Source organism: Nanorana parkeri, unplaced genomic scaffold (genome assembly GCF_000935625.1).
Source record: "Nanorana parkeri isolate BGI_ZX_2015 unplaced genomic scaffold, ASM93562v1 scaffold1372, whole genome shotgun sequence".
Classification (NCBI taxonomy): domain Eukaryota; kingdom Metazoa; phylum Chordata; class Amphibia; order Anura; family Dicroglossidae; genus Nanorana; species Nanorana parkeri.
In genome coordinates, this window is record NW_017307640.1 from 162714 (window position 1) to 174368 (window position 11655).

The following is an 11655-nucleotide window of genomic DNA, read 5'->3' on the forward strand; positions in this document are numbered from 1 at the left end:
TGGGGGGGGGGGGGGCACTTTGATGTGAAAGGGTGGGCTTTAATGTGAGGGAGGGATTGTGATGAGGAGGGAATCTGATGTTAGGGAAAACTTAGATGAGAAGGAGGGGACTCTGATGTCAAGGGGGGTTCCAGATGTCGAAGGGGGACTCTGATGTTAAAAGGGAAAACTCTGATATGAAGAAGGCTTCTGATGTGAAAGGGGGACCTTATTTTAGACTGGGTAAAGAGTGTTGTTGCTACAAAAAGGTTAAAAACCACGGCTTTAGATAATAATTTTTTTCTGTTTCAGACTATCTGGTGGGTGACCTTTGCTGCAACAATTTTGCTAAACATGGACATCGGTCTGGCAGTTTCTGTGGCATTTTCTTTACTGACTGTTATATTTCGAACACAGATGTAAGTGGATTCTAATGTTACAATTGGACAAGATTGTAAGTCCTGAATATAAATGTGGGTTATATATAAACCTAGAGGGTGTTATCCTGGTAAGGTGAGAGCCTTCAGACCGTGCCATTAATAACTTTGGACTAATTTTTGGGGGCAGAAAACTGCATCTTCAGAATTCAGCTTTCAATGGTTTATCTTCAGTAAAGTGACATCTGATTGGTAACGCCAGGATACTCAACCTTTCAGTAAGCTTACTTTAATCAATGTTGTAGCAAGCTGGCACAGGTAGCTGAGCTATTTATTTTCTCCTAATTTGTTGGCCAAACATTGTCTGAATGAATTGCTCTCATGCAGAACATTGTTCTGTTCTCTTGTTTACCAGACTTGGTGTTCTCCTGGATCACAGAGCTTAATGTTTTATGACCTTGGTAATATTTTTCGGTGAAATTATCAGGTACCATCTGTCTACTGATCCCGTAATGTGAGGTGCTGTCTTGTTTGGAGAATTGCATGTAAGAACTTGCATACAAACTAAAGGAAGGAAAGGCGTCTGTTTTGCCTCTGGCAGCCAACTAAGTTAGAAGTCTTGGTTTTCCAAGGGAAAGTTACTTCTCATAATCGCACTTCTTTAAAGTCGACGGCAACAGTATACATTTTCAGAAAAGATCCAACTTCTATCGTTAAAAATGCATCCTTGAGCTCCATCCTTGTGACTCTGCCTAGACTGAGAGCATCCAAGGGTGAGTGGTAATGAGGCGCTGGATCACAAACTTTCTCTAGTCAAATAGGAGCAATATTTGGGCCTAATGGCTTGGTTCCAGCAGCTCTTCACAGAATGGGGGGCTCTCCAGAGAGATGGAATGTCTAGAATAAGAAATGCACATAAATAAAGACCTGCTGCACACGTACATTGTTGCAGTCTGATCAATGGGGGAGAGGAGACTGAAGAAATGCCTCCTCCTGCCTGCAACAGACCGATATCACCAACTCAGCCTATGTGAATGAAGACTACAAAAGAGCACCAGGTAATCATCTCAAGGTCATAAAAAACCTTTATTGGCTTCACAAATGGTCACAAGAAGACATGCACAGCCAATGCATTTCAGAGGTCAGGAATCCCCCTTTATCAGGGCTTAAGCAATGGGCAATAGGACACTGATGGATTCTAAACTTACAGCCCATGCACACAATCCTTTCTCTCAGGCAGGAGGGGAAATTCTTGCTGTGAAAAGATCTTTACCAGGAGTTCAGCATGTGTACAAGTAAATTTACAAATACTGAAACCAATGAGGGTTTTTTTTGACTCTTGAGACGATTACCCCGTTTTTTAGTCTTCAGCCATATAAACTGAGATGGTGATATCAGTCTGCTGCAGACAGGAGGATGCATCAGGCCCAGCCCTATAATGAGGTGGTTGCATCAGGTAGCATCTCATTGGTTTACGTGAGGGGTGCCTGCCACCCCCTGTCCAGCTAGAGCGTCCCAGGTTGCTAAAAGCTCTTAGCAACGTGTGACACTCTGTCCGGTGTCCTGCCCAGCTCACTGACATCACTGGTTGGCAGGAGCTGAGCGGGATGCTCTGGCCGGCATCCCACCCAGCTATTGTATCAAGTCACAAGGTGAGAGGTTACTCAGGAGCTGTTTTGTGAACACAGCCAAGAACTGCACAGACATCAGAATTTACATGATTGTGTCATCTCTGAGCCACCATCACGTCCAGGAAGTAGATGGTGACCCTGGTAGATGCCTGAGCAAAGATGGTGCCGTCTTTCTAAATAGGAAAGCAGATGAAGGCATTGTAAGGGGGTGTTCTGTCATCTCTGTGAGAGGTAAGAGGTGAGGTGAGGTGAGAAGTAATAAAATACCTGTAACGGTCACACTCACACGTTACTTAGTGTGCAGTTAACATTAAAACTGTATCTGATGCTAGGTCCACTTTTATGAAATGTGACTATGGGTTTTTTTTCTCTCTAAAAAAGGTCCAATTACTCCATCCTCGGACAAGTTTATGATACCGGGGTCTACAGAGATGTGTCCAGATGTCAGCAGGTAATATGATTGGTTAAATCTTGGTATGAGCCTCCGTTCACAATGTATTCGCACTCACTGGTCTATGCACAGTATGTTAGTCCCTGCCCCTGAGTGCCCCATGGTAGTTTTTGAAAATCTTGTCCCTAGCTTATAACCTCATTGTTGGATGGGATTAGAACCCATGTGAGGAGTTTTTTGCCATCTCTGGCCCCTACTGGTTGGCTTCACCTTCTCTATTTGTCCTGGTGACCATCGTCTCTTGGATGGAAAATGATGGCAGATTCAAAATTTTATAGTGGTCACAGGAACAGGAGGTGAGAGAAACTCTTCTAATGGGGCCACCTTTTTGCGGCAAGAAGATCTAATAATGAATTTCCCCTCACTTTGGAGAGATTTCTTCAATCACTGGCAGAACTACCAGGGTCACATGTGCGACCAGGCCCTGGCGTTCTGCCACCTGGGAGTGGGCCTGGGAAAGAAAGAAGAGGGCCTAGCCCCAGTAACTGCTGAGCTGTCAACATTGCCTTCTGGAACTACACGCATGCACTCCCCCAATAACTGCCAAGGCACCAACATTGCCCCCATGGGACTACACGCATGCACTGCCCCAGTAACTGCCAATGCACCGACATTGCCTCCTGGAACTGCACACATGCACTACCCCAGTAACCGCCAAAGTGCCAACATTTTTTGATGGTGGGGCCCTTCATGGATTCTTGCACCGGGGCCCTAAGGTTCCTAGTTATGCCTGGGCCTTCAGAATTCACATCCCTCCAGTGATGACGAGTTACCTTCTGCGGCTTCTTCTGGGTTCGGGGTCTTTGGCCATCTTGGTTGGCTGAGCCAGGATGACATAACACCCTGAGCACCCTCACATACACATGGGAGTTCATCCATCCTGCCACCGAGGTGTGCTATAAGCGTGCACTAAGCTGCACATGTGTGGCTCGGTGTACAATCTAAAGCATCTTGCAAAGTAGTAAGGTAAGAGGCCTTTATTGCAGAGGAGTCTTAATATGCCAACTTCCACTTTAACCTCCTGCTAATCCCCTGCACAGCACCACTCATGGGGGTGGAGAGGGGAGAGGCAGAACTTTCAGCCAATCACAGCCCTTTTGCTTTGCCCAGTGCTGTCATTTTAAGGTTACTTACATCAGCCCTTTACATCAAGTGGGGGAAATAATCAGCATTGTAAACAGTTTTTTGTTTATTATCTTTCTTGCTTCTTTTTGTCTCTTTCTATGATAAATTACAAAATGTATTTCACAGGCCAAAGAGCTGCCGGGAATTAAGATCTTCCACTCTTCATCGACAGTCTTCTACGCCAACGCTGAGCAGTACACCCAGGCTCTGTATCAGAAGGTAACAGTGATGTGATTGCACTACATGGAAGGGTTTCTCCGCCCAGGGGGAAGAATCACACGGCTTTCAGGTACCTTTTCTCTGGAAACAGTTGTGGTTCACCCTTGAAGGATATCTCAACCCAAAAACAAAAATATCATATATTGCAGCTTACCTGTCCCTAGATGTGGTGGCTGCATTCTTTTTTTTTTTTTTTTAAGCAAGGTACATTTTCTGCAAGCACAGAAAAATACCTGCTTATCTTGCCAGAATGCCAATTTCCTAGTTACTTCCTGTGAGCTCAACTGAAATTTCATACAATTAGTTTTCCCAGCTATCTTCAGCGAATTACAACAGAGATGGGGAATGGAGGAGGGGTTGGTAGTCCAAATCAGTAGAGCAGCCTAGGGTGACAACCATGGCTCCCTCCACAGATACAGTACAGCGAGTGAACGTTGTCACCCTAAGACAGGAAGTGTGTTACTGGCGGGATCACAGGGTAAAAGTAAAGGAAAAAAGGAAATGACTGCAGCCATCACATCTAAGGAGCCGTCTTTCTGCTTGTACTTCCTTTTGCAACAGTGCGGTCTTGATGTTGACAGACTTATTGAAAAGAAGAGGAAAGCCTTAAAGAAACTGAAGAAGAGAGAAAAGAAAGCCATTAAAAAAGCGAAGAAGGAAAATGAACTCAGCAAAAAGGTAAGCAGGGGTGCCTTACAAATTTTTTGGCAGTGCAAACCAAATTTCCCATCGTATTTAAGGTCCGGGAGGGTCTGCCAAGAGCGAGCTAGTAGCGCGTCCCTTTAAGATCCATTTAATAATTAAATGAACCACAAATAGTGGCTTCGTCCACACCAACCAATCAATCTCCAGCTTAAAAATAGCTTGTCTACAGCAAGAAAATATCATATGCAAAAATAAATCCACAAACTACACAAACAAGACCCCGTTATAGCAGACAAATAGAACCTGTGTCCAAATTCCCTCAAAAAGTAGCTCTTGCCTGCCCAGGGCTGGCATCACACAATGTCTCTCTGTAGAGCAACATGCTCTGACTGCCTCGTCACATTCCCAAGAACATCCACTCCTGGCCAGACTGGATTTCCCAGTGCTTCTTTCACATATGAAATAAGTAAATTAAAGAAAACCAATCACATTACGGTGTATGCAAATTTCTAATTACCTTAGTCTTAAATTCCTATGCTCCTCGGCTCTATCTGGTGGAAATTCCTATTCTCCTAGTCTATATCTTGTGGAAATTTCCTATTCTCTTTAGCTCCATCTAAAGGAAATTTCCTATTGATCTTGGCTCCCTCTAGAGGAAATTTCCTAAGCTCCATGGCTCCATCTAGAGGAATCTTCCTATGCCCCAAGGTTTCATGTAGTACAAATTTCCGATGCTCCTCAGCTCCATCTAGAGAAAACACCTATGCTCCAAGGGTCCATCTAGTGCCTTGGTTCTCAACTAGTGGGTCGTGTTCGAAAAGTGGGTCGTGACCCAAAAGTGGGTCGCAACCCCGTGTTTAGTGGGTCCCCGCATGCCTTCCACTTTTCTAGGTGAGAAGCTCCTCAGCTTTCCCCTAGTGCAGCGCCGTCAGTTCGGGTGACGAGCGGCTAATTAAAAATCTGCTGCCTGGCCCTGCGTTTCAGCTTGAGATGCAGTGGGCTGGAAGTATGGCCATAAGGGAGCTCCATCCATAATTGCATTGCCTAAAGCACCCACATGTGCCCTGAGGAGGTGCCTGGACTAGACTGATGTCGCATTCTGTCTCCTGGCACTTCTACAGGGCGCGCAAGGGAACTGTACAAGCAATGCACATATGAATGGAGCTCCATCACAGCACAGCAGCCCACACTGGACCCCAAGCTGAGGGTCACCTCCAGTTCTCATAAGGTACACTAGTACAATGTGTTAATCGCACAGTCCCATGCGATTAATGCACTGTACCACGCAATCGCACCTGCTACGTGTTCTGGTGTGGAAAGTGTGTTGCGTTGCCATTAATTTGAATGACACCCCAAACGCACCTCCCGTTCACAATCCGACCACCTGCATCCGAACGCTCGGTACTGCAATGCTGTGCATTCCATTGTACTGCGACTTGGGTCGTGACTTAATGACCAAGGACAAATTTCCTTTGCTCCTCGGCTCCATCTAGAGAAAACACCTATGCTCCAAGGGTCCATCTAGTGCAAGTTCCTGTGCTCCTCGGCTCCATCTAGTGCAAGTTCCTGTGCTCCTCAGCTCCATCTAGTGCAAGTTCCTGTGCTCCTCGGCTCCATCTAGTGCAAGTTCCTGTGCTCCTGGGCTCCATCTAGTGCAAGTTCCTGTGCTCCTCGGCTCCATCTAGTGCAAGTTCCTGTGCTCCTCGGCTCCATCTAGTGCAAGTTCCTGTGCTCCTCGGCTCCATCTAGTGCAAGTTCCTGTGCTCCTCGGCTCCATCTAGTGCAAGTTCCTGTGCTCCTCGGCTCCATCTAGTGCAAGTTCCTGTGCTCCTCGGCTCCATCTAGTGCAAGTTCCTGTGCTCCTCGGCTCCATCTAGTGCAAGTTCCTGTGCTCCTCGGCTCCATCTAGTGCAAGTTCCTGTGCTCCTCGGCTCCATCTAGTGCAAGTTCCTGTGCTCCTCGGCTCCATCTAGTGCAAGTTCCTGTGCTCCTCGGCTCCATCTAGTGCAAGTTCCTGTGCTCCCCAGCTCCATCTAGTGCAAGTTCCTGTGCTCCTCGGCTGCATCTAGTGCAAGTTCCTGTGCTCCCCAGCTCCATCTAGTGCAAGTTCCTGTGCTCCTCGGCTGCATCTAGTGCAAGTTCCTGTGCTCCCCAGCTCCATCTAGTGCAAGTTCCTGTGCTCCTCGGCTGCATCTAGTGCAAGTTCCTGTGCTCCCCAGCTCCATCTAGTGCAAGTTCCTGTGCTCCTCGGCTGCATCTAGTGCAAGTTCCTGTGCTCCCCAGCTCCATCTAGTGCAAGTTCCTGTGCTCCTCGGCTGCATCTAGTGCAAGTTCCTGTGCTCCCCAGCTCCATCTAGTGCAAGTTCCTGTGCTCCTCGGCTGCATCTAGTGCAAGTTCCTGTGCTCCCCAGCTCCATCTAGTGCAAGTTCCTGTGCTCCTCGGCTCCATCTAGTGGCCATAATGATGTGTCCATCTACCACACAGACATTTACCGAGCTGTTCGCGCTATGAACGTTTTATAAGTTCACACCATTGTGTTCCTTGTGAGTGCAGGGTTTGAGGTCAGCTAGTTTAAAGGGCAACAGCCGTCCACTGTCAGGTGACCTTTCACTTTCTGACTTGAAGCTGAATAGTCAGTCATAATAGCTCAAAGTAAAGGAAATAGAAATATAATCTCGCTGTGGCTTATCTGCTAAGAATGTTCAGAGTAGATGCTGATTGCACTGTCTAAGAAGCAAATGAGCACTGGAGGGAGAAAGCTAAAAACTTGCACAGGTATTAAAATAACTTGCAAATAGATTTCGCAGTAACTAGTGCCAAAATGCAATTTATTTGTTCTTTATTTTCTCATTTCTTTGAAGCAGATGTTGATCGCTTCCATTGCACATACCTACGTATGAGTCTGTATATTTTACTGTCCTGCTTTCCCTTACACAGGTCTCGGGACATGACAATATGGCTTTTGATCGCCTCGAACTTGGAAAACTTGAATATGAAATTGAAGAGGTGAGCGTTACTCATTGACATCAATATTTAATACATACATGGGAAGCCTGTGTGACAACGCAAGAGCACAACTGGGAGACAGGGATAAAGTGTTGTCACCCTGTAAAAGAAAGTGCCCAATGCAAGGTCTTTCATGGCAGGATTACAAGGGATTATCACAACGAAAGGTGCAGATGTAAAAAGATTGAAAAATAAAGTAACATGTTAAAGCAATACTCAGATTTTATCGATTGGATACAAGCTTTGATTGACCATATCTACTTTCCCTTTTAAATTAAAGTAATATATTCAACATATAGATTAGATTGTAGTCCTCTATAGCCGATGATATTATTCTGCATTGCTGTATTATATATTGCTGGGATTTGTAGTCCTCTATAGCTGCTGGTATTCTGCATTGCTGTATAATGTATTGCTGGGATTTGTAGTCCTCTATAGCTGCTGGTATTCTGCATTGCTGTATAATGTATTGCTGGGATTTGTAGTCCTCTATAGCTGCTGGTATTCTGCATTGCTGTATAATGTATTGCTGGGATTTGTAGTCCTCTATAGCTGCTGGTATTCTGCATTGCTGTATAATGTATTGCTGGGATTTGTAGTCCTCTATAGCTGCTGGTATTCTGCATTGCTGTATAATGTATTGCTGGGATTTGTAGTCCTCTATAGCTGCTGGTATTCTGCATTGCTGTATAATGTATTGCTGGGATTTGTAGTCCTCTATAGCTGCTGGTATTCTGCATTGCTGTATAATGTATTGCTGGGATTTGTAGTCCTCTATAGCTGCTGGTATTCTGCATTGCTGTATAATGTATTGCTGGGATTTGTAGTCCTCTATAGCTGCTGGTATTCTGCATTGCTGTATAATGTATTGCTGGGATTTGTAGTCCTCTATAGCTGCTGGTATTCTGCATTGCTGTATAATGTATTGCTGGGATTTGTAGTCCTCTATAGCTGCTGGTATTCTGCATTGCTGTATAATGTATTGCTGGGATTTGCAGTCCCTGCACAGCTTGGAGTTAGTGCCAGAACTACCCGGGCTGCAGCTGTGACCGGGTCCTGGCACTCCACCACTGTCCTAAAATCATTAGCCTGTATTGTTTTAGAAAAACTGTCACATGACATAAAAATAGTATCAGTAATTGGTATCAGCGAGTACTTGAGGGAAAGTATCGCTACTTATACTTGGTCTGGAAAAATGGTATTGGTGCATCTCTAATGTATTCCTATTACAATGCTGATGTGATAAGAGGAGAGGATCTGCTGGGACTTTACAACTCCTTTCAAAAATGTTACTTTTTTATAAAAAAATCGGAAGACTTATATTATTGTTTCCCATCCCGTCCATAATGATAGAATAAAGAGCACGATATGACCGAGGGGTCCATTATCGTTGTACCCGGCCAGGCATCCAGCCATGACCCCGGAGGGAGAAGTCTGCTGCAGTCTCTGGGTTTGGACAAACCGAATTTCCACTCATTGATATTGGACTTTTCTGCTGTGAATTTCGTAGATACCGTCTGTGTGAAAGTCTTAAGAAATGTGAGTTCATCGATTGTCGCAATGTTCCTAATGGTACACAGAGGCATCCCGAGGTGGGGTGACACCCAGTGCGGGTAACACCCGGCCGTGATGTCATCGCCTACGCGCGTGACGACACACTGTTACCTGCCGGCGGCCATCTTGGTGATGGACGCCAGCAGAGAGGGAAGGGAACTTTCACCCGGCGGGATTAGGTATCCTGCCGGGTCCCCCCCTCTCTCTCTCTCTCGAGCAGCTGTCGGGCTGACAGAGTGCCCAACTTTTCAGATGTCACCCCCTCCGATGGTGTCACCCGGGTGAGGGCCGCACCCTCCTTGTGACGCAACTGATGGCACACAATGTTGATTGCCGTTTTCTATCATACCTGTCCATTCAGCCAATTCCTAATTTCAAGTGTGTGTCAAGCCAGAGCTTTTATTTTAGCTTTGGATACAGGAGAGAAGGGTCAGGACCCCTCTTGGGTTTTTACACCTGTGTGTGTCTCCACTGGGGAGATTCACCCCCCTACTGGTTCTGCTGACCATTGTCTCTGATGCAGAAAGTGATGGCAAAACCAACATTTTTTGAGTTCCACAGGAGCCTTAATGCTAAACTCTGGGCAAAAAAATATTAATTAAACATATTCCACAATAACCACAAAGTATATAAATCCATTTTATGCGCCCCAAATGCCTTTGCAAACACAGTTATTACCTTGTACAAGTAGCAGTTACATCATCACTGTGCTGTAAATAGCCTGGGCAGAGAGCAGCGCTATGGGAGGAGTCCAGCAGGCTCCACCCACTACAGGCTGCCTGCAGAAAGCTCTAGTAAGGTGCGGAGACAAGACCAGTCACCCTGCACAAGGAAAGAGAGCAGCAGTGACCGCTCTTTATTACAGGAGGGGGCGGAGACAAGACCAGTCACCCAAGTGATTGGTTTTTATTACAAGAAGTTCCTATTGAAGCCCATAATAAATATGGTCTGGTGTAAATCTGTTTGTAGAAGTGTCAATGTCTTTTTTTATATATATAAGTTATTTTTATCTTGCAGATTTTAAATAATTTTGCTGAAATAGAAGTGGACGTGTACCTTGCGGGTTGCAATGGTAAGTTTGCTTTAGTGTCTTCCAAATAGCAATCTTTTTAAGCGGACCTTTCATCTGTGATCAGTGACAGCCATTTTGCTGATTCAACCAATATCCCGCCTATCAGTTCATTAGGAAATAATGGGATTGGCAGAATCAATGTATGGGGATGTCAGGGGATGTGTCCTGTGAATACACACTTTGTGCTAAAGGGTATCCCCCTTTTCCATCTCAGACAGGAAGTGTTTGTAATTAAAAGTGTATGTATAGACATTTTATTCTTTATTAAAGTGATATTAAAGCCTAATTTTGTTTACATTTCTCCTTTAAGGAGACCCGCCTTTGCTGGAGGCTGTTGCTTTAAAAAAAAAAAAAAAATTTCATTCCTCGTTTTCTAGTAGGTCCCTGCAGCGATCTTACCCCTGCCCCCTGCACGGATGCCACCAGCGTTTTAATGGGAGGCACCCGTGCCCGCTCGTTTCCACAGTGGCTGTGTACGTCCATAGACACACACAGCCCTGTGGCAGGCCACGCCCCTTCCCTCTTTGATTGATGGAAGAAGGAGCCTACGGCTCCTCTGCTACCAGTATCCTCCCCCCGCAACCTGGAAGTTCCGGGAGCGGAGGACCACTTCGGGACTGGCGGCGGGGACAAGCGCAGCTTAACAGGCAAGTGTGGGGGGGACTGGGGTAGAAAAAAGGTGGTGGGTAATTTTTACCCTAATGCAGAGAATGCAATAAGGTAAAAAACGCCCAGACCTTAATACAACTTTAATAACAACTTTAAGACATCTCTACAGTGTGCAGTTATAGAACAGCATATGAAATCTTATCCCTGAGGGCCCATTCACACCACACCCAGATCATCTCCAGACCAACACAGCAAAACGCAATGCACTGCGTTCCAGATCTGGTCCGGTAAATGGTGTGAACCTGCCCTTACAGAGGCGTTTATATACCCGATATCGATGGCGGATATTTTGTTTCATAAATGTTTTTTTAAAACACAGCGACACTAACATAAACATTTCCTTCGTACAGTGACAGTGATTACCGGTCTGGAGGAAGGGAACCTGTTCAATGAAACAATTACCAAATCCCAGGTGTTTCCATCAATCCACGACGCAGTTACTTTTCTGACAATGGATCACGACCACATCTCCATCCGTGGTGTCAATGTGACTGACGGCGCATCTAACGTTGAGGTGTCTGTAGTGTTATTTACTGCTGAGCTTTATTCATAGGGCAGCCCTGGGCGGCTCACACCGGTGAAAGCCATTTATTGGATGGAACTAAGATTAGACAGTATTTTACAAGCCAATAGGAAGGGATGATATCCCCTAGACTTGGTCTGGGCAACTCCGGCCCTCCAGCTGTTGTGGAACTACAAGTGCCTTGAGGCAAGACTGACCCTTACAGACATGACTCCCAGAGGCATGTAGGGATTGGTATTTAAAGCACAGCTGGAGGGCCGAAGTTGCCCACCCCTGCCCTATATAGTAATGGGAGAGAGGGGGGGAGAGAGAGGAGGGTGAGAGGGGGGGTGAGAGAGAGGAGGGATAGATTGGGGAGGGAGAGATTTTAGAGAGAGGGATTTTAGAGAGAGGGAGAGAGAGA

The 11655-nt window shown here is 45.8% G+C and overlaps 1 protein-coding gene across 1 annotated transcript in view; it reads left to right on the forward strand.

Moving 5' to 3' along the window:
• LOC108797961 (solute carrier family 26 member 6-like) overlaps window positions 1–11282 on the forward strand; it is a 23552-nt gene extending 12270 nt beyond the window's left edge. The window contains 8 exon segments of the mRNA XM_018569649.1: window positions 292–398; window positions 2369–2438; window positions 3690–3782; window positions 4344–4460; window positions 7366–7434; window positions 8788–8973; window positions 10006–10060; window positions 11080–11282. Coding sequence (XP_018425151.1) covers window positions 292–398; window positions 2369–2438; window positions 3690–3782; window positions 4344–4460; window positions 7366–7434; window positions 8788–8973; window positions 10006–10060; window positions 11080–11282 — 900 coding nt within the window.
• Window positions 11283–11655: the final 373 nt, after the last annotated feature.